At 39.8% G+C, this 23,980-nt stretch overlaps 1 protein-coding gene across 2 annotated transcripts in view; it reads right to left on the reverse strand.

Annotated features, from left to right (window-relative positions):
- Positions 1-23,980, reverse strand: part of ARHGEF28 (Rho guanine nucleotide exchange factor 28) — a 127,907-nt gene that overhangs the window by 65,491 nt on the left and 38,436 nt on the right. For both annotated transcript variants that reach the window (XM_082784005.1, XM_082784004.1), the window contains exons 5-9: positions 18,075-18,258; positions 16,006-16,186; positions 12,188-12,260; positions 8,009-8,055; positions 6,550-6,610 (exon numbers count right to left, since the gene is read on the reverse strand). In XM_082784005.1, the coding sequence (XP_082640131.1) occupies positions 6,550-6,610; positions 8,009-8,055; positions 12,188-12,260; positions 16,006-16,186; positions 18,075-18,258 (546 nt within the window). The remainder of the gene's footprint in view (positions 1-6,549; positions 6,611-8,008; positions 8,056-12,187; positions 12,261-16,005; positions 16,187-18,074; positions 18,259-23,980) is intronic.

Consider the following 23,980-nt stretch of genomic DNA (forward strand, 5'->3'; position numbering starts at 1 on the left):
AAGAGCTCAGCGCTTACAAAACTGAGGCAAAGCGCTACCTCTGCTCAACCCTGAGTCATTCTAGCTCCAAAGAGCCACTGGACAAAAAGCATTATTTCAGGCTTTGTCCCAAATGCATTGGCCAGTTTACTGTACTGATATTATGGTTTCACAGTGTTCTTCAGATCCAGAGCTTTCTGAAATCTGGTTCATGACTCACTGGATATGCTTTCCTTTTTTAAAAAAAAAAAAAATATATATATATATATACACATATATAAAATATCTACAATATATGTTATATATTTTATATATGTGTGTAATAATAATATATATTGATATGTATATAATATATATGTAGATAATATATATAGATAAGATATGCTTTCTTTTTTTAAATATATATATATATGTATATATTCACCTGGTTGTTTAGGATAACAGTTTCAGTTTGGGTAACTAGCTCATTAATACTACTTTCATGTGACAGCGGTCAGTATGCCCTGACTCCTGAAACAACCACTAAGCTGTTCCAGCAACGTACATAGTGAAATAATTTGACTAAATGCTCTCCTTGTCCAGCATCTACTCACATCAAAAGGGTAGCTGGGATATGCAGTCCAACTGTGGACAGAAAGCTCATTGCTGTTTGTCTCATATCTTGATGAAAAGGTCTCCTGAGTTTATTTGCAAATGCTTGAGAATTAAGGGCTAGGATAAACAGAAATTTCTTCCTGGTTTCTGCTCCACAAAGTCCTGTGCAAGTCCCAGTAATGCAGACAACACACGTGGCCGTACATGAAAGCACACCAAAGTTTGAATTGGACCTCACTCATACTGAAGTTTTGCCAATGACTTGGTTGTTGAGTCTACAATTACACTGGCAACCTGAGCAGCCAAAAAGTTCACCAAAGACCCGATTCATTAAACATTCAATTTTCCATGTTTCAGGGAAGATTTCAAGGGAAGGGCTGCTTCTCAAGGAGGAGGAAAGCTGAGAAATGTGATCATCTGTGCATTTTCAAGACTGCAACTGTTCTCTTCACAATATAGTTCTGGAATACATTTCATATTTAAAGAGTAGCTTGACATTAGATATATCCCAGATTGTTTATTTACGTTAGTGTGAAATGAGACTGGGCAGAAGACAGGCGAAAGAGCTTATTTAAACATCAGAAAAAAGAGCCTCTTTTTGAAGGATTATTTTGTTGAGCAAATTTGTTTTGGATTTTAGGCAGAGGAGGAGGACAAGTTCTGGGAAGCCAGACAGCACATGTTTGTAGCTTGTTCATTTTTCTTTCTGTCTTCCTTTTGAGGTTAACTTGAATTATAATGTCTCAGAAAATGAAGAGTGGAGGAAACTCCAAGAAACAAGAACAGGCTTGTTTTACTGCTTAATGCTTCTTCTTCCAGATTTCTCCACAGCTTTTTAATTAAGCTCAGTTGAGGCTTACATCCCAGGAAGATTTTCCTTCCCACATCTTCTTTAGCTCTCAACTATTCAGCTATCTTCAACACTCAGTTGTTTATAGACAGTTTAAACAAACATGAAAATGTTTTATCTAACGCAACGAACAACAACAAAAAGTCAGCTATATGTTGTTTAAAGGTTGTTTCTGGAAGGGTTCTGACAGACCAGATCCAGGTTAAGTGTCTGTTCTGCAAGGTGCAAGAAACTACGCAAAGGTTTTGCTCAGTAAAAGAAGCACCATAAAGATCTGAGAACTTCAGTGAAAAAGGGCACAGTATAAATGCCACAGTCATTAAAAGACAGCTGCATCAATAACTCTGCAGTTTTCTTCAGCTAGTATTTTTCTCTGCAATTTTCAAACCCGTCACATTTCCAAAAAAAAAACAAAAACCTGCCTTTAAAAAAAAAAAAGCCTCCTTCCACTGCAAATCCATCTTCCTGAACTTCTTCAGCACATCTCCAATCATTTAAGTATTTCAGTGCCTCTTTCTCATCTTATTCTTCATGATCTCCCTTACTTCTGATGAATAACAGATACAGGGAAAAGATAATTGGCATGTCCAAGGTCATGTTGTAAATCCATAACAGAACAGAAACTGAAGTAAAGGTCTGCAGATACAAGGGCCGGATCACCCAGCTTCTCCCCAGGCATAGAAAAGGGGAAGACTGGATTGGGTGCTGCCATGCAAGGACTGCAAACACAAAAGATCTGCCTAGCATTAATCATAGGATTCTCGTAACTGTCTCGAATAGGCAACACGACATACAACTTTCACTTTTATCTGTCAATAACCATAAAATTACCTCCTGTGGTTCCAATCTCAAAACAGGTACATTTGACTCAGAATAGTTCCAAATGTAAATATTCTTCTCCCCATTGAAGGGGAAAAAAAAAAAAAACACGGAGTGAAAAAGTTAACCCCAATCAGTAGAAGAATCAATCATTTTACAGACCCAGCAAAAACTGTGTCAAGGAGGGACTCTAGACAGTAGAACCATGCTTTTTTGTATTTAAGCAAAACAAAAAACTTTTTAAGTCTTACCAACCACAGTAAGGAAATCTAATTGAAAAAAGAACAAAACAGCAACATTGAAACCAGATTCTCTGCAGATTACAGTGAAGCCCTTCTGGTTTACACAGAGAAGAAGATCATTGTGTTCTGTTCCTTAAACTGATCTGCGGTTAAACTAGGATTTCTGTGGAACCATGAAAATCAAAGGACAGATTCTACTAAAAACGTTTCACAGCTGCCTGATCACATACAGAGAACCGCCAAAATTTGGCATCAGTATTTTTATCTCTCAAAGTGCAAAACCTGGCTTGCAATACCCTTTCACCACTGGCAGAGCAAACAGACTAGATTAGGCAGACACCAGTAGGTCACTGGCACTGTAACTAGGAGAACAGGGAAAATATTTTGAAAATTTATCTTCATCCTGCCTTCCTGAAGTTATATTTCCTTGGAAGAAAAACTGGAGGTTAGATTTTTCTTGTTGGAAAAGAGAAACTTTTGCAGCTTTATAAATGGCCTTGTGAACATCCTCTTTCCAAACCAGCTATACAAAACAGGAAGGAATTATAACTCTTTAAAAACACATGCCCTGCTAACACCGTCACATGCCCAACAGTAACAGCATTCAGCTGTCACCTCCTAGACTCTCTCCCAGAAAGTACAGGGCTGCTGACTCTTGAGGATGACAATGCTTGGCAATAATACATACGCTTAATATTGACAGAAAAAAAAAATAAAATCCTTTATTTTCTTGCTTCCCTTTTTGTTTCTTTCATTCACTCTCCCCAACTGGATATTGTTTTTCCTCTCTCAATCTTTCCAGTGTGTTTCTTTCACTGAAAAAAGCCTTTGTGTTCTATTTTTTTAAAACACAAAATACATCTTTAGCAACTTCTGAGAGAGAGAGAGAGATCAGTGGAGGAAAGAAGACTGCCAGGTGTGATTATCACTGAATTCAGGTGTCTCTACGCCATCCACTGTTCGTCCTGGTTTAGCTTTCTCTTGTGCCCCACAGTTTACTCCTGTTTTTAAAATTCTTGAATATGACAAACCCACTTCACCCGAAGAAAAAACATATGTAATTCACATGGCTTCCCATGTGTGTTCCTCACCTCCCCAGTACACATCAGGGTGGGACCCCAGGGCCTCTTCCCTCAATTCTGGACAATGTGGTGCCTCTTGCTCAGCAGAGGCCAAGGGGAACAATTTTTGGAGTTGAACTCTGAGAATCAAACAGTGCCTGAGGCAGCCAGGTCCCAAACCAAAGATGAAGACAAGGAGCAAGAAGAGTTGGCATCCTTTTAGTACCCTACTGACTGCTGTGAGCACCCTTGCAAGATACTCCCAAAACTTTGTTAGGTGAGGAGAAAGAAACACATCAGTCAATACATTTGAAACGGCAGGGTGGAGGGAAGACAGACTGCATGAACAGGAGAACCCCTCCAGGACCCACCATGCTTAGACCAATTTTTGGAAAAGCTTCTCAAACCACGTGGAAAAAGAGTGAGATGCAGAAGTAGAATAACTTACATCCCATTCAAAGAAACCCATTCAAAGAGTACTGGTGTTCTTGCTCTTAGAAGTCCTCTTTGATTTACACATCCAACTTCCTAGTGAGATTCCAGAGTTTGCTTGTTTCTATTCATTCTTCTTCACTCAACCCCCCCTAGCTGTTTTCCCTCTTCCTCTCCCCCACTGACAACCGTTTCCATTTCTCTTCTTATTCCCCACTGTGTGCTCTTCCTGCCAAAAGAGTTGCCATTTAAAAACAATGCCAGGCAAACAATTATTTTTTTAAAAGTAGTTTAAAACAATTCAGGGTAATAAAACTGACATTTAGCAATATGGTTATGTGAGTCAGGTTAGAACATATACTGTTTTTTATATTCAAAGAAACCCATAAAACCAGCTTAAGCCAACTTATAAATTTTTGGTTGTCACTAAACCCTAATTTCATCCCTTTCCCTCCCTACCTTCACCTTTTAGTGCACATCCAAGAGCACCCTTAAACCCCAGCTTGCACTTCAACCCCATCACCTCTCACACAAAATGCTGATGGGAGGCCTTCCAGGCTCTGGTAAGGTCAATGGCAAAAACCCATCAAATGTCAGCACTACAAGCTGAATTTCAGCTGAGTTCAGTAGTCAGAGATGGGAGATGGGTAAGGAGAGCTCAAGACCCACATAGTAGTGAGACCATGCTCCAGTCTTCACAGAGTGAGCACATTTTCAGTTACAGTGATTTACTGATGTCTGTTCTAAAACAAGTAGAATAGACTTCACTGCAGCTTCTCCACACGTAAGTCAACCTCTTAGATGCATTACATGGTGATTACAGTTTAGTGAAGAGAGAGAAGGTTCATTTTCAGACAGAAGGTACAATAGGTAATATTTCTGATTTTAATATAAGCTAAGCATGTGCTCAGGACAAAAGCTTTATATGTTCACATGTATATGATATGTGCATGTACACATTTATCTACGTATTTATAATTTATTATTGTAAATGAATAAGATGCCTAAGAAAATAAGGTAAAATCAAATATTAAGCACCTAAATCTTGTTCCAAGCTGTATGCAAGTACACCGTTTTTTCACCTGGAAGCTCCTTTAAGAATCTACCATTCCTATCTAGCAGTATGAACCACAGCCAAAGTCTCTTGCTTGCTTCTTGCAGGGGACCCAGGATCTGCTGGCAGCTGCCTATCCAAGCTTCAGAGAGGAGAGGGAACTGTTCTGAAGCCAGAGGGCCTGGCTTCTGTTCCTGCTGTCACATCCAGCCCTATGCAAATGATGACTTAGAAGGAAAACTCATTTCAGGGGTAAGAAAAAAATATCAGCTATAATTTCAGGGTTGAGAATTTCCACTATGCAGCTTTTCAGCTACCTTCTGCTCGTTCCAGATGGTGTAACTGGAACTTAGACCGGAGCAGATTAGCAAACCATAATCACTCCCCAATGGCTCCACACCCTCCTACATTGAGACGCAGCCCAACATTTTGGTCTTCCTTGACAGAAACAATTTGATCATGTGGGAAGTAACATTGCATGCACATGCACTGCATTTTTGTGCAAGACAAGGACTGCTATTCTGTGCTATTAACAAAAGTATTAAAGCCAGTATAACCATGCATATTAATATTTTTGCTACTAGTCCCAATTTCCTTATGCAGCTCCCATATCGCTTGGATGGAAGAGCAAGACAAGCATTTGGATTTGCTGCAGTACAGGCATTTGACCTAACAACAACTAGAAAAATTGAGAACTAGATGATGATTTTAATGAGAGATTATTAAAATAATCTGCTGCTTTCTTATCTTACAACCATGTCTCTGAGTTTATGCCAGCTCATTTCTCCCTAACATATAATGCCTCCATTCATGCATGCACATCCCCCCCCCCTCTTTGCACACACACAGAGCAACTGGTGGTTTTGTAGCCACCAGAGCCTGCACACAAGTGGTCTGAATGCAGCCATCTGGGCTCCGCCATCCTGAGCTCAGCACTGGACCACAGGCAAGCCTTTGCCTGGCACAGCAGTTCCCACAGGCAGAGCTCAGCTACTTGTCTTTCTCCTCCTTGCTCTGCTTTGTATGCAACCATGGTTGCACTTTCCACTTGGAGCTTTCCCTAAACTTGACAATACTCACCTTTCCATTTGATTTTCATTCTCTAAATGCACTGTCTTAATGTAGTTGGCTATATTCTCCTTCTGGCCCTACAATGCACTTTGCACTGTTACATCTAAACATTTCCACTTGCTTCATTTAATCTACAGTCACATATGTTGGAAATCGATCAGAAAATCAGAAACGATCAGAAATCGTTTTCAAGATTCTTATTTCTACAACAGTTTATATTCTGCTGAAAAATCCTAGGATAACATGATACTGTTGGATGCATTGTGTATGTACATTAGAAGCATTTTGAAAGAGGTTCTCCCTTTGACATAGACATAACTCATTTGATCTTTTGCCAAGCTATGTTGCAATGTAATTGATATTTACATTTTTAAAAGACACTGCCTTATGGCATCAGAATACATACCAACAGCTTTTTGGAAGTCAAAATGATTAATTATTTCTTACCTATGCCCAAGAGGACATGATCTTCATTTTCATTAGAAGGAACCACAGCATCTCGGAAAGGCTAGAAACAGAAAACTTTAGCTAGATCTTCTAAGATTAATAGTTACATTTGTGCTTAGTTACAAGCTGTGCTTCAGGCTTTCTGAATTCAGTTCAAATAAAATCAAGCAGCAGTCACTTCATTTTAGTCATTTTAATGAAGGCAACAGATAGAGAATGCCTCTTCCAGACTGATACGAAAATGAATTATAAGGCTGACCTGGTGGACTCAAACTCATAGTCAAAGAAGAGATCAAACTCTCTTGACATGCAAACTCCAGTTTTCTTCCTTAAGAAGTTTAACTGTGCCCAGAGTAGCCAGTAGAGTGCTTGGGAGGAAAGAGACATTTCTGAGAGGGCTCCTCTAATGCCTGAGCTGTTCATGCCTATAGCAGTAGTATAAGCCAGCTCATTCTCTATAAAGTGAACTACAGACTTTCCCCACCACAAAACAAGAAACAGTCAACACAGTACCAGAAACTTCTACCCCACAGCACGATTTGTGAGCTACCACAGTCTGCCCCAACAGACATTATCAGCATAGACTCAGAAATTCATGCACACTGCAGAGATATGATTTTGAGATGACACAGATTGCAATCTCAAAGGAATGGTCAATCTTCTTTAGAGCTGGCGCTTAAAAGAACTAAGGGGGTGAGCACATTCAAAATCAGGGTGTAATAGCAGTGGCAGCCTAACAACATTCCCAAAATTCAAATGTTATTTAAAATCAAAAGTCACTAACTATGCAAAAGATAATACCTTTACCAGATTTGCCAGATTTTGTTTCTGTCGACCTAAATAATTTAACTTCACACCCATTTGAGTTAATAATCAAATATAAACTTCTGGCTTAAAAAGGTGTCAATAAAAAAAAAAAAAAAAAAGAAAGAAAAACAGAATGTGATTTCTCAAAAATATTTTTCCTCCACAAAAGCTGTTTGAGACCTCCATGTAAAAGACAATGGGAACTGTTATCTTTTCTACAGCAAACATTTTTTCCCAGTTGAAAACTCACAGTTAACCAAGAAGTCTCCTTCAGGTGTAGCAGACCATGCCATCCCAAGGATGAAGCAGGTGCTCACAGGAGACAGGTTTTGACCCCACAGACCAGCAGCTGAGCTGCAGGCTGCCTGAAGGCACTCAGGATGGCCACAAACACAAGAGTTTTCTGGTCCAAAAGCAGAGCTTGCTTCTGTGACCCAGCTTCCCGGCCCACAACCACATAACAGGTTCCTTCAAATGATAATCATCTGCACACATAGCTATTCCTACAGGATAGGAATGGACAGGAAATGTTGGCTGGCAGGCATTAGTCACCTTATTTGTTAGTTCTGAGAGATCCTCAGATAGCCAAGCAAAGGTTGCTGCCCCCGAGCCTACAGGGAGCTTAGCTATTTGTATAAGGAGAAATCTGTACCTTCATATCATCCTGGGACAATTCATCAGATGTCAAGTTCACAGGACCTGCAAAAGCAAAGATTCCTGCCTTTAAGAGCAAGCGAATGCAGTTTGGATCTGCTTTGGCTTCTGCTGCTGGTCTCTCTTCTCTTTCAGATAGGAGGGGGAACAACGAGCACACAAACATGCAGGCAAGCCAAAACAATGGACTTGTGCAGCCCATGCATCCCCCTAAAACAGCATTCCTGTGGGCAGCAGGCAGGCTAGATGCACAACAAGTGCTATGTTATTGTCATGGGACAGTTATGAACAAGCTATTGAAACCAAAGGCTAAGAAAACATGGTGACTTGTCGGGCAGATGCTGATGAGCCGCCAAAGTGTTCAAACACCACTGTTTCTTGTTCTGTGCTTTGCACTAACTCTGCAGAGCATTTGGGATCTGTTTCTTTCCCTGAAAGAGGTCTCTTGTATTTTCCAAAATTAGACCTCACATCTTCACACAACCACACACACATACAAGGGAAAAAAAATAATTTCTGTCACTCTCTCTTTTACAGTTTCTTCTCAGAACTGTGGGAAAGGACATAGCACACACATAACACTTTGCAAGTTTTGCCCAAACAGCCTCCAGCACTATTGTGAAACAGCAAAGAGAAGTAATCTGGCTACAGGAATGCAAATGAACACCAGAATCACCCAGGCTTCCAGGAACATTATTATTTACTAAGTATATTTTAAATAATAACAATTATACCACCATAGTTATGCTGGTAAATATGTGGGGTTTTTTTGACTGAATCTTTCAAATTGAGGTTCAAGTCTGCTGTCACCTACACAAATCCCTCTCAATTCCCCATTTCCAGCAAATCATTAAACTAAGCATGACTCAGCAGCTGATATAGGGTGGTTTAGGGAAGTGCCTTGAAGAATGGTAGGTTATGTGGCAACTCACTCCTTTCCTAGTATTCCAAGTATTTCCAAGAAGGGAAGGGAAGGGAAGGGAAGGGAAGGGAAGGGAAGGGAAGGGAAATCACAAGCCCAGTGCAATCAGAGCACCTGTGATCTCTGAGCTCTGCACAGCCTCGGGATGCTGGTGTGAGTCAGAACTGCAAAGGCCTGGGTTCATGCTGATCAGTATCTCAGCTGCTAATTCTTAATTATTTCACCTTGTGTAACGAACCTGCTGCAACAGTCAAATACATACCTTGCATTTGTCTTCCCTTGCATTCCAACACTGACAGAGTCCTGTGCATGAGGTGTGTCTGCATCCATCCTCACACAGGGCTGACATGCACAGGCCACCCTAGCTCCCTGACACCTGCCAGTAGCATGAAGCACTGCCTGCTTCTCCATGCCAATTGCTGGCTCTGCCTGAAGCTCTTCCTGTCCCTTCACAGTTGTTTTGTTTTGTTTTTGTAACTCTGATCACAGTAACTTACTTTAAAAGCTTCAGTGGAAGAAGTGGCATTTTTGAAATGTCACTTCCAGAAAATGAATGTCCAATGTTCTTCCAGATTTTTCTTTACAATACTGAGATGCAATTATTATCATCATCCAGTCTTACAATTCTCAGAAGAAAAGCTGTTTCCTCTATAGCTAAGTTATTTTGCAGAAGCAAATGGCTTATACCTCCAGATAACAGCATTCAGTCTACTTACAGACATGGAATTTCACAGTCAGAAAACAGAGAAAAAGCACAAACTACTGAATTAACCAAAATACCATCTACTTCACCTTTTGTTCTTCATCCTTACCAGATAGTGTATCACTCCATGTATTTTAATTTAATGAAGTTGCTTTGAGAGATTCACTACTAAGCTAGTAGTATCACCTTACAGTGACCCACTACTTTCACTTGATTGCATTTCACAACAAGCAACATACTGCTATAGCAACCTTTTGTAGATAAAAGCTCAGGGCTTCTGAAAGCATTGTGTTTTAAAGGACTGCTGATCTTGACTTTAGGCCCACCGTGAAAGGAGTAGTTATTTGTTCGCTAAATGGCAGCAGCTCTGAAATATGAGGGGGGATCCTTTCATGACACTAATGCACCAAATTTATATCCTAAGCTCAGCAGCCATTTTGCAAAGGAGTTCACTAAATGCAACTGAGAACATAGTAAAAAACATTCCATTAATTGTTTCATATTAGTTTTAGTTGTACAGGTAATTATTTTAATTAGATCTACAAAAAAATAAAATTATTTGAGTCTCCTGAATGCCTGCCGATGGAGAGCTGGAGAGCATAACACAGACTACAAGTCACCAGTACTGATCATTAATGAATTTTCAACATCTAGATTTGGTGGTAGGTGGTGGGAAAAAAAAAATAATCCTGGCTGATAGAAATGCTGTAACTGAGGAGAATATCAAAACATGTGAAATTAAAAACAAACAAACAAACAAAAAAAAACTGTTGCCCATCTATGTGAAAATAATAATTAAGGGCTCCCCATGTATACATGTAGACAACGCAGAATGCAAAAATGCAAGTCTGATCAGCTTGCTACTGATTTGTTTGACACTACCAAACCAGTTTCACAGTGGTTTGTGTGGTTTATTGGATACTAATAAAATGTGGCATACTTCTCTTGTCTGAAATGAGGTATTTTTTTTTAAATCCAAATCAGGCACAAAACAACTCTGATCTATAAAGGCACAAAACTACATAGCTTCCACTGAAAATGCAAATAGGTAGGTGTTCAAACATCTTTGTAGATCTTGACATGATATATGTTCTATATGAGGATCTTTACAACCAGAATCCCAAACAAGAAGCCCTGCAACCAAAATCCAACCAGAATGCAGCCCGTCCTGAACTCATGATTCTCTCTTGGGGCAATCAATACCCACTGATGTTCATTAACTGCTTGCCCCAAGTCAGGCCAAACAAAAAGTGCCTTTGGTGAAAACATCAAAGTAATTATCACCTAGAAGTTGTATTGCCCTAGCTAGTGCTACATATGATGTTACCATGCCATGCCATTCATTTTCTATCCATGAAGTACAGAGATCATGCTGGTCAGAGTATGGCCCTCAGAGGAATAAACTGAGTCAATGTGCATGCTGCATCATCAAAGCCATCCACATACCATGTAAAGGAAACTGCTGTTTACAGTTGCAATAACAGATGTATAGTTTGCAACTGCTAACAGCTGTTTATTGTTTCTCTGCAAATTTACCTTCCACTGGCATGACAATAGCTGCCTGAACACTGATATATTAGATGTGAAGTTCCTCTTCCAACACTAACCAGCAGTAATCTACCTTTTTACCTGTGACCTACACTGTTTCACTGATTTATCTATTCCCTGAAAACTTCTAGTTGATGCCACTTGGAAATACAGTCCAGCCCGGTCCAGGGCCTGCCAAAGGTTCATGCAAGTGCTCATATTCATGCTGCTCTCAGCAGGGCTGCCACCACTGCAGCCACTTAGCCTGACCAGACACTCTCAGAGCGCCCACTGTTCTTAGCAAGACACTTAATCTCAACAAACAGCACCAGCCTCATAAGCAAATGGATAAAAACTTTTAATTAATTCCTAACAATCATACATCAAATATCCCAACTTCCATACTTCTGATGCTTAGGAATGTCTTTGTGATTTTCTTTTCAGCTCTGAAGTACATACAAAGATGCATCTTGGCAATGAAAGAGCTCTGATTAGAAAGTACAGTCCTGCAACCCTCATGGAGGTAAATCACCCAAAAGCACATTGAATGTTTAATAGAAATACATGGGAGTTTTGCCACATGAAGACTTTTGGCCTGGATCCCAAAACTGTTTGCACAAGAAGTTACATTTTTGTAATCCACTCAAATCTTTGTTAATTTGATTCATTTTACCGGCATTTTCAGGCTGCAGTGTTCATTCAGTTAAACACTGCCCTCTCCTGGAAACTACTGACATTTTTCTGGCTTTTGCAATAAAGTTGATTGAGGCCTTTCCAGTCACTATGCATGCCATAACATTTTTTGAACAATTTCAATTTTACACTGGAAAAACAGTGCTCTGTAGGGAGTATAATGATTTACAAATCTCTCATAGTGTATGATTTGTGTATTCCACTGTTGCCTACTTACAGGTTTCTAATGTCATATGTAACATGATCTTCCTGAATAAATAAACAGTATATGAATCTATGCCAACTTTCCAGAACTTTTAGAGAGTTTAACATTATGGAATAAGAAACTGTACCTTCTACAGAGCTTGTCGTACTGCAGGGCATTTTTGGACCTTCCAGTGTCTCAACTGGGTTTGAATTAATACTCTATAAAAAAGAAATACATATCAAAATCACAGTAACTGTATTTGATGTCCATGACATTTAGATAAAAATTTACAAACAAAAGCAAAGACTAGCAAACAAATAAATTATACATAATACTAAAAATGCTTGATAGAGGTTCTACAGAATATTTTATCAGTTTCCCTCTCTCAAGAGGAAAATTACCCTCTGCTTACAGTAACTTCCTTCTCTATGAGAAAGGCAGCACAGCAGTTAGCTAGAGTGGCTCTGTCCAGAAGCCTGGTTAACCTTGTCAGCATGCCTATAAAGAGCAATTTTTACTGATAAGAAATACAAAAAGCCTAAATCAGGACTAAACAATGACTACATAGCAAACCCAGCCTGCAAGCAGGAGTCCATGTACCCCTTGCTGATGTGACCCTTCGGTCAGGCACACACACAGCAGGCATTGCTCCACTGTCAATGAAAGTGGGGTGGTCAGGTCCAGTCACTTACTTTATCAATTACATTCAAAGAATGTAAGTCACTTACTTTATCAATTACATTCAAAGAATGTAAGAAAAGGGAATGGAGGAGAGACTGTCTCATTTTGAGTAGTTACTTTCACCTACAATTTTACTGCTTTTAATCTTTCCATCTACAGCTAGGATTCCCATGTATATGTCATCTCTCAGAACAGCAAGCAGATAACGGCATGGTAGTTTAATTTCAAGAAAGAAAGTTAGAGATGACACTGAATTATTTTAATGTCTGAATTTTGCACCCAAATTGCTCCGAAAGCCACATAACTATCATTCTAGCTCTTTCTCCCCCTTGGTAGGCCCAGTTACATTCTTCTCAGCTCCCACACTTTCCTACTCCTACAGTCACCTGTCAGAAGTAAGCCCTTGCAGTCAGCTCCTCCTTGAGAAATTACAAAATCTATCCAACACCAGGCTACAAAGTTACTTTTAAAATGTAAATTATCTTACTCATTTTGGACAATTACTCTGTTTTGCCCTCTTTTTTTTTTTTTTTTTTTTTTTTAAACCCTGACACCATTTGATGCGTGGATGTCAGTCCATGGATTTCTTCTTCTCTTGTGGAGGATGCTTCTTCTGTGTGTCTCCAGCAAACCGATCACCTCTACCCACTGGTTACAGCTCTGCTGGAGGTGCAAGACAAACCCCAAGAAGCTCACCTTTCCACTGCTTTCTCCCTATGCCCTCCTCCAACCCACATGTGCTCCCTGCAGCCTCACTGATGCATGCTGCTACCTCCATGGGGCCATTTCTGCCTCAAAGAGGTTTAAACTTGTGGGTTTAAACTTTTTTGAATTGCACAGCCCCTGAGAGTTTCCAGTGAAGGCAAGATTACTGCACAAGTAACTCAAGCTTACTAACAATCCTGTTTGCTTTAACTTTTCCATTGCTCTTTTAGACTTGCAAGGAAAAGTGAAGCCACAGCTAGGGAGTGAAAAACATAAATGAGAAAGATCAGGTTTTGTTGGTGTGAATAAACAGAAAATTAGCTTCTGCTGCTCCCTTAGCCATCCATTTCACACACACAAATCTAGTGCTGCTTGCCACCATAATCAACACAAGCTCTTTCTGTTTAGTCCATGACTTTTTCTGGCTCAAACTGAAAATAACAATGTGGGCATTTATACAGTCTCAAAATACAATAAACTAGATTTACAGTCTTGGGGCTGAATGATCAAGTACAGCAGTAAATTCTAGCTCTATTTTAAACAACTACGTATCTAGAAATCTCTGACACCCACCTTATGCTTTGGATCCAGCTAAGGGCTGCAAGTCATTTATAACAGAAGAAAAAATAATTTTACTTTATCTTTTGGATATAATACATAGTCTAAACATGACAGTTTGATTGCCTCCCCACAGACATTTCAGGATGGCACCTGGTCTATCGAAAATTAATCAAACACTGTGACCTTCCTAATTATTCTGACTTATTTCTGTTTTAATAAAAGAAGTACAACGCTGATGCTGGGATGGACATAGGGTCCACACAAAGAAGTATTTAGACTGCTGCAACTACAGGAATGAGCAAAAGGGAAAAGCACAACTGAAAGCTGATGGGCTTTTTTCTTAAAGTACATAATTTTGCTACCTCAAAGAGTTTTTGTTTCTAAAAGCTGTGCAAACATCTAACATAGCACATTTTCTTATTCCATTTCCAATACCACAAGAAGAACATGGATTTGATGAGTTTAAGAAAAAGCCAGCGATATAAATAACAATGCATTCCTCATTACAGTCTTGGTTTTGCTACTGGGTTTACTACCGTTTCCATGGGAAAACCACACAAATTGTAGGTATTCTGCATGGTACAGAGTAACTTTTTTTTTTGTATGGGAGCAAATCAAAATCTTGGCAGTAAACACACAAGATTATACACAAGAGCTGTACAAAAAATCACACCTTTAAGTTTTTGTGTTAAACTTAACGAGTAGCTTATGTTCTAAGTTATAAGAACATGTATAATATAACAAAAGTGACTCAAGGAAAATAAGGAATGCTGAAATTAAACAAGGAAAAGGGAAGTTAAACTTTAAGACCAGAAAAAGAGAAAAGCCTGACTATTTTCAGTGTCTTTTCAGCTAACTAATTTTATGTCATGAGCTAGAACTATGATTGAGACATGCAGTCTCAATCCAAAATTATAGGTGAGCACCTGCACTGCTATTTAAAAACTCAGGTTTCCAACTCCTAACCTCCTTTGTTTACTTAATTTTAAGCTTGTCCTGAAGGTATCACAGTAGTGCTCCAGACACCTTACAGCAAAATAAGACCCAGTGCACCATAAATTCCTCCACAGCAAAAGTCTATAATCTGTATGTTCTTGCTTTGTATAATACACTGGGGTTGGTACTGTGAGAAACTAAGTTGTGTTTTTGCAGTAGAGAACTAATCTTCTGTATTCCAAGGTAGTTGTGTAGTCATAATAAGAAGAAATGCTAACTAGAGAAGTGGACAGTAGAAGGCCTCACTGTTCCAAAATAAGATAAAAGCTTGAGAAAAACAGGATGAGCAGTTTGAGAGCAGTAAAACAAAGACCACAGGTTCTCAAAACATAAAAATGGAAAAAAAAGGAGAAAAAAAAAAAAAGGAAAAGGGAGAAATTAATGGGTTGAAGAAAAAAAAATGTACTTATATGGTATAGAGGAGCGTTGAGTAGCTTGTGAACCTGTAGTACTCAGGCAATGAGGTGATCAGGCATCGGGTAATAGGGAACAAAAGGATATGATTTGTTTACTAAAATGTGCTCCTGATTGACAGGATGTCTGCCATTGCAATCGCAAATAAAACAGCTTCACAAAAGATCCTGTCTGAAAAAAAATATTGAGATTTTTCTCACAGTACATGGTAAGGGCTCACAGGCATTACACTGGTACAAAGAAAAATGGAACTAAATTAAATATTTCAAAGTACCAACATGAATACAATGGCAATGTAATCTAAGAGACAGAGATTTCAGGGGGAGATATTCACCAGGAAGTCCACAGCAAACCAAAAACAATTTGGGGTGTAAACAAAACTTTGATAAAGTTCTCAAAATCTCTCACTCTCTCCAGCTTCATATACACAGTGAGCTGCATTTACACACCGTGGAAGCCCACAGCAGTAATCCTTCATTACACTAGCCATGGGTGAAACAGGCAGCTTCAACGAGAAGGCTACTCAAAAAAAAACAATCCGGATTGCCCACAGCAAGAAATGTGTGAAGACAGCCTGTGAGCGCCCTGAGTTGGGCTGGCACCCACCTTGCAGAGCAGGGGTCTGTTCATGAAGTACCTTCTGAAGAGCCTCACGTCCGACTCCAGCAAGTGCTTTGCAGTGTGGTCAAATGTCAGCGTCAGGGCTGATGACGAACGAACAAAGCGCACGCAGGCATCCTTGCCGATCTCCGCTCTGGAAATTTTAGGTGAGCGGCTGCCCTGGGAACTGGAAAAAACACACTCCTTGAGCCAGGGCAGATGCTCTGTGTGCAGCTAGGGTGAAAATACAATCGCAGCACCGTTCCCACTCCCCTGCAGTATGGCCTGCCAGCATCCCAGCACACTCACTGCAAAATCCTGAGGCAAAAAAAGCTTGAAACATCCACTGAAAACACAGCTGGGCAAACAAATACTTACCAAGGGCTCCTTTCAGTACTAGGAAACTTCTAGCGATTGGCATGGAAAAAACAAAGACTGCTCTAGAAGTGGTGAGTGGTTAGTCACTAATAAAACAAGCCAGTGAGAGCAAGCTGTGACAATACCTATTTCTCCTAATTGCTGTCAATTAGCAGTAGTACCTTTTCCTGTTACCGTTGCCATATATAGCAGTAGGACATGACTGGCAGCTAGCAGATTTGTTATCCCGTCACAGAGAGTAAAACAGAAAGTGTCTCAAGGGAGTACAGCATTGTTTGGACATTACAAACAATTCATAACATAATGTACCATACTGCTCTTTCACGTATTTTCTTCAGACAAACTGAAATGTGCATAATTCTCACATCAACTATACACTGCACTGAACTGGGACTGAGCGAGCCTCACTAAGAAAAAAAAAAAAAAAAGTAAAGCATTCAAATTCTGGCATATTTCCCCATATTTGCAAAGAAAACCAGCAGTAAGAAGGGCTCCTGGCACTGAGCATTTCGCACTGAGAGACACACGCATCAGGCAGAACTGCAGGTCAGTGCAAGGGAAGCTCTCGACAGCTGAGGTGTGCCAGAAAGCACTTGTCCTTGAAGTCATCTGTCAGCCTGGAGGAAGTCTGGTGAAAACACAATCATCACTGCAGTCCTGGGTGTGCTACCCTCTCCCTTGATTACAACCTGAGACTTTACAAAGGCCACAAAGTCACCCAAGGCCTTTGTGAAAGTCATGTCTCTGCACCTGTGTGCCCCTCCATGTGCATTTTAAGGGATGCCTTTACTTGTTAGCAGCAGGTTTGGGCCCAGCTAAGCCAAGACCTTTTCAGCTTCCCATGCTGCCCTCCTAGCGAGAAGGCTGGGGGTGCACAAGAAGCTGGGAGGGGACACAGCCAGGACAGCTGGCCCTGGGGGGCCAGAGGGGTGTCCCATACCACATGGCATCATGCTAGGCAATAGGAACAGGGAGAGAGGGCCTGGGGGTCTGTCACTGCTCAGGGTCTGGCTGGGCATCAGTCAGCAGGTGGTGAGTGACTGCATTGCACAACACTCTTTTTATGCACATATTTAATTACTATTATTATGCTCCCTTCCTTTTCTGTCCTATTAAACTGTCTTTACCTCAGCCCAAGCGTTTTACCTTTTTTTTTTCTGATTCTCTCTCCCATTCCACTGCAGGGAAATGAGTGAATGGCTGCGTGTCACTGTGCTGCCTGCCAGGTTAAACCACAACAAACTCCTGTCAGACAGGTGTGTTCTCTAACAAGTCCCGGAAAAGGAGTACTTGTTATTTAATAATTTCCTTTTACCTCTCCCATGAATCCAAAATTATGAAATGCCAGAATACAAACTCATAAGGCTACAAATTAATGTCAGATGCTATTTACACAACAGCCTGAAGGAAAAAAATAATAATAATCCCTAACTGAATCATGGCAATAGCTTAAAATCACAGAAGTGCATTGTTGATACTAACACTATTAATGGATTTGCAAATGCAATGAAGGATACACATCATAATCTTGCTTTACTTATAAATAAGTGCCACTTGAAGTGGTAATAAAGACAAGAAGTAACAGAAACCAACACAAGACAGAATCATAGGCAAGTCTTTTGAGAAAAAAATTACTTCCCACATCCCTTAACAGATGAAGAGTTTTTCAGGAGAAACAACAAAACCATTATACTCACTTTGTGAAGACCTCAACAAGTTTGGAGTGCCCGTTTTGTACAGCCAAATCTAATGGTGTTGCTCCATCTGCATTAGGTAATGTTAATGCCACTGACCCTCCAGGCTGGGCTGCTAAGAACTGGGAGAGTTCAATCAAGCCTAATTTCATCACAAGATGGAGAAGAGTTTCCTTCTGTGTAGGTTCTGAAAAACACAATAAACAAATAAAATCATAACTACCAAAACTGGTATTTTGTTGGCTTAGAAACATCAAATTAAACTTTTTTTACGCTGAAGCAATAGCTCAGCTCAGGTTCAGACCCATGGAAGTATTTAGGCAGTATTATTTATTAGGCAGTATTATTTATTAGTATTATTAGGAAGTATTATTTATCCATCTTTCACCGAAATCAATAGAGTTCAGCCCTTAATTGTATCTGTAGAGCTAACCCAGGATATACAAATACCATCTAAGTCCAGGAGGTAAAGAAAACACTTTGAATTACATGATTTCAATACTTCTTTCTTCATGTATAGTATAGCATTCAGCACAAGGGATGTCCCAATATATAATACAGAAGATAGCTGAGGTAATTTCCCAGCTGCTGTGCACAGCCTCAGCAACACAAAACATGGCAGCATGGCTAAGTATTTATTTTATTTTATTTTACTGTAATTAAAGTTTGTGATTTTTCAGGGAGCCTGCTTAACAGCATGCTAAGACATCCGTAGTGGTGCAGTGTGACATAAGCTATCACACCTGTGGGTAAAGCATGCAGTTCTTGTGTCTCTTGTCTTGTCAATAGTTCTTGTGTCAATAGTTCTTGTGTCACTTTTTGGAAAGGTGGCCTCACCCACCAATTTCTCCTCTTTACTTTTTAACACAATCATCAAGTTCAACTGAGGCTGAACCTTAAAATAAAGCAATAGACAACATGGACTAAATCATGTGATGCTGATTGTCATTCACTTGAGCCATTTGCTTGACTTTATTCAAAGCAAGATTTATCTGTCTACATGCATTTTCAAACACAAAGCCTCTGGTTTAAGGGCAATAAATGAATATTAGCTCAAGTGCTACTAAACATATTCCTTACATCGGTATTTTGGTATGAAGCTAAATATTAGGGTGTTTTGACAAGCACTGACTTGGGACTGGACTGCTGACTTGGGGCCCCAGCTATATGTAATACTTATGGCTGGGCTGAAACTAATGTGAGATGCAATAATTACACATTTTGATATCGAAAATACACCAAGGAACTTTTCCATATATCAAATCTAGCACTTTTTCCTAAAATCAATATATTTTTGAGCTTGCACAGACAACAAATCACGGCAGAAAATTGTGTTTAGGCTTTTTTTTTTTTTTTTTTTTTTTTACATCAACTGTGCAAAATACAAACAGCAGCATTTAAAATATATATCATAACCATAAAACAAAATCTGTTTCTTATCTAGGGACCATCTACACACCCATTTTTTCCAAGGAGAGACCTATCCTAGTTCTAGTGCCATCTGCAAGCCCACACATGCTAGCCCAGGCTTTCAAAGCCTCTGACCTCTTTTCAGTCCACCTAGTCTGAAACACACTGCATAAACAGCTATGTTTCCAGAAGGGAAACTAAAGGATGTATCAGAAGAAAGAAAAAGTGGGAGGAAAAGGTTTCTCAGAAGAGCATCAGTGAAGAACTTGGCTCCTTTTGCTTATCTTCCACACAGACAAGCTCAAGAATAACCAGGAGGAGGTAGCATTAGAAACTCCCTTCTCTCTCCTTTCTGCTCTTGGGGAAAATGTTCTCTGCTTCATCCCACAGCACTGCTGCATAGCTAAGGCCAGGGCCACTGTCTCCTCTGCAGCCTGTCCCAGGTGCAGCAAGGGATGGCTGCTGCACATGGCCCCTGCCTGTGTGGGGTTTTGCATGTAATGCACACAGAGCTGTGCTGATGTGGGTGCACAGAGCTGATGATATGGGTGCCAGCATATCTAGCAATAGCCAGCTGATGCTGGTTGAGAACTCAGAGCAAAATCTAGGACACATATGCCTAAAAATGAATCACCTGGTCCTGCAGGGTCTGGATGACTCACTAAGACAAGTGAAGGTGAGAGCCTCAGAGAGAAGCTTCACAGAAACCCATGTAGTGAGCATGTGGCTGGCTAAAGTCAGCCCACAGGCAATACAGAACATTAGAATCTCACTCCAAATCACAGCTTCAAACAGTGAAACAAAGGATGATGTGCCACTTCAGAAATGGAAGACCTCCATTCGACTTCCTCCTTGGCCAGATGGGATGTAGACCCACATCTTCACACTTCTTCAGGTCACCCCCCTTCAGATGGAAGCACAGCCTGTCTGCTCCATTAACGAGTAATTGAAAGTGGCTCACCAACTATGCAGAAGGAAATTCAAGGGACGCAGGGCAGGAGGAGACCACAAAAGCAGCAGCCTGACTCTACTGCAACAGAGCATGGCTGGGAACCAGACATCAGTGTTTCCATGTCTGGCATGCTTACATTTACACCAAGGAGTTATGGTTTCCTGGAGATGCCCAGGAAATTTTGTGGTATAAAACACAGTCCCAAGGCCATATTATGCGTTTCCAGACTAAAATATTCACTAAAGCATGAGCTTTCAGAAGTGCTCCTTGCTCTTGAGCTCTTAAATTACGCTGAAGTCCCACTTTAGACATCATAGTAGGACTCTGGATGATTCAAATTTGGCCATTTTTTTCTACATAAGCAACCAGTGCATAAGACCATCTAATTAAAACACATGCAAATGTTTTAACCAGTATTAAGTACACTAAGCATCTGATTATATATTAACCACACCCCAACCCTCAGATTAAAGACAGAAATAAAAGGACAAACTATACTCTGAACTCCACTGCCTGATTAAAACTTTGGCCTTGGGTCACTGGGTTTCAGTGTCTATTGTAACACTGTAATTAATAAAACAAACAAACAAACAAACAGACAAAAAAGTGCACGCACACAAAAACCACAGATAAATTTACACTGGGCAAAATATGATTAGGACTTTTCTGCTCAGCAAAAAAGGAAGCCCTTAGGAAGACTCCCATAAGGAGTAGCCTAGGCAGTAGCCTACCCTAAGCTCTGACACTGCAGCAAATAAAGTTACATTTCTGGAGGCCAAATCTTAAAAACAATGTAGTGTGAATAAGTCTACCACAAAAGAACCTAGTTTTAAAATTAACTTAAATAACACTTATTAATCTCTGCGGTCTTAAAACATGACTTACAATAATATCTTCTGTTATCTCACCACAAATATTCTGGTAACTAATTTTTACCTGTCCAACCCAATGACCTTCATCTAACACTAGACTCAGTTTGCTCATGGCTACCTTAAAAGCATGTTGTAGCAGAACCAGCCTGGCAGTTCAACCAGCTCGTTTCACTAGCACTTAGTTAGAAACAGTACTTAGATCCCTCTGCAATCTTCAACTCCAAAGAGTCTTTGCTGGGCTACTCTCCTACTACTCACATCTGGCTTGCCTAGGAGCAGGCAAAACCTGATGGCGATTACTAACACCTTCAGGATACTAAAATCTGAAATATAAAGCTTAAGGTCTGCAAGATAAATAGGAAGGTAAATGAGTTCTTCCAATACAACGAAAATATTTTTCACCAAAAGGATGGTCAAACATTGGGACAGGCTACCCAGAGGGGTTACGGACCCCTCTGTCCTTTGGAGGTACTCAAAATTTGAAATTGAGCAACCTGATCCAACTCTGATGCTAGCCACGAGCAGGGGGCAGGAACAGACCACCTCCAGCAATCCTGTCCATCTAAATCCTGCATTCTGCTATGGTTCTATTTATGATTAGCAATACCAAAGGGGAGGGGGGGGGAAAAAAAAAAAAAAAAAAAAAGTAAAGTTCTGATTTTTTTAGCAACTTTTTTCATAAGAACAGCTTCCAGTCTCAATTCTTCTCTTTTACTCTTCCTCTTCTGGCTCCTCAGTGGCAGGGAACAAATGGCATTTTCCCATATTTTTTCATTTTCATTTACTCTTCCCTTGAGGAAGATTTGTAATGTGGCAAAATGGCAAAACAAATGCAACAATAAATAAAAATACCACATCAAGAAACAAAAATAAAGATGTGGTGAAAAAAAAACACAACATAATTCATTGAACTTCATTCAGCGGCCAAAAAAAAAAAAAAAAAAAAAAAAGGAAGAAAAACAGGAAACAATGAAAACATAAGATTTCTTCAACAAATTCATATTTAAGTGGTATAAAATACCATTTTCCATCAAGACACACAAAAAAACAATTACTAACATTTGAAAGATGCAGTGCTGGCTGATTCATACAAGGTTAGATACCACAAGCAGGTGGTGCTGTAAAGGATATGCACTATCAGGACGTTGTTTTGCATCGCATCCCGGTTCTCCAGCCAAAACACCCTGTTTGAGTTACACTGAGCTGAGCCAACACAATCTGTTTTAAACATTATATAAATCCCTTTGTTCTTCCTTGCACCTGAATCTCTTCCTACGTCCAAAACAATAAACTAAAAACAAATATTTCTCTCTGACAGAAATGACTAAGCCCTTTCTGGGCTATGAATCTCATTCATTTCCTGGAAGGAGAACGAAAACTCAAGACTTGTGACTTGAAAAGCAGAGGGAGACATCAAAACAGTCTGACAAATTCCAGTTTTTCCTGGCTTCATTCTTTTATGTATTACTCTTAATTTTTTTTTAATTTTCCCCTAGGTACGAGTTTATAAAGAAGTCTTCTGTGCACCCCACTACTGCAGAAACATACATACATGCTGATCTCACATGGCAAATGGTTTTGTGAACACACAGCAGTGAGGCATGAAGTCAGTGCTGTTCTGAAACCTAACCCCTTTCTACTTACTAACTGGAATATCCCCTTTTTCTATTCCTCACATCATCTGCCCTTCTGTAGGGTACCTTTATCGATTAAACTACTGGATTTGGTGATCTGTGTGATCCCTTCCAGCTGTAACTATTCCAGTCTATTTCGATACCCTTCAACCTACTTCAGACAGAGCTGGACCAGGCCCAGGAAGTGGGTTACAACAGTCAGGCACATCTGCTGCTCTTGGTTTGGACAAACCCAACCAGCAGCCACCAGCCTGACACTGAGACATGTTTGAGTGCATGTAGCATAGCAGGACCATAATTAGCACCAAGTAGAAACAGTAACAGGATTTACAGTGAAAGCGAGCAGGGAAGGGAAATGAAAATGTCAAAAATGCAACAGAAAACAAAACAGCGTTCCCCAAAAGCAGCCTATAAAGCAGAGAAGTTGGATACTTCAAGTCATTCTGTGAGAAACCAAGTTGTGTTTTTGCAGTAGAGAACTAATCTTCTATATTCCAAGGTAGCTGTACAGTCATAAGAAGGAGAAATGCTAACTAGATAATTGGACAGTAGAAGGCCTCACTGTTCCAAAATAAGATAAAAGCTTGAGAAAAACAGGATGAGCGGTTTGAGAATGGTAAAAGAAAGATCACAGGTTCTCAAAACATAAGAAAGGGGAAAAAAAGGAAAAAGGTGAAATTAAAGGGTTGAAAAAAAAAAGAATTGTAAATATATGGTATAGAGGAGCATTGAGGAGCTTGGGAACCTGTAGTACTCAGGCAATGAGGAAACAGGAGAGGTGATCAGATGTCAGGTAATAGGGAATAAAAGGCTATGATTTGTTTACTAAAATGCTCTCCTAATTGGCAGGACGCTTGCCATTGCAATCACAAATAAAATAGCTTCAGAGAAGATCCTGTCTGAAGAAAATTATTGTGATTTTTCTCACAATTCCACAAGACCTATTCCTAAAAAACAATTACAGAGCATTTATGAAATAAAATGAAAATTCTCTTTGTTTCTGAAAGAGAATTAAACAAGTATAGACACTGTTCTGTTCTC

This window comes from Aythya marila, assembly GCF_965140915.1.
Source record: "Aythya marila genome assembly, chromosome: Z".
Classification (NCBI taxonomy): Eukaryota; Metazoa; Chordata; class Aves; order Anseriformes; family Anatidae; genus Aythya; species Aythya marila.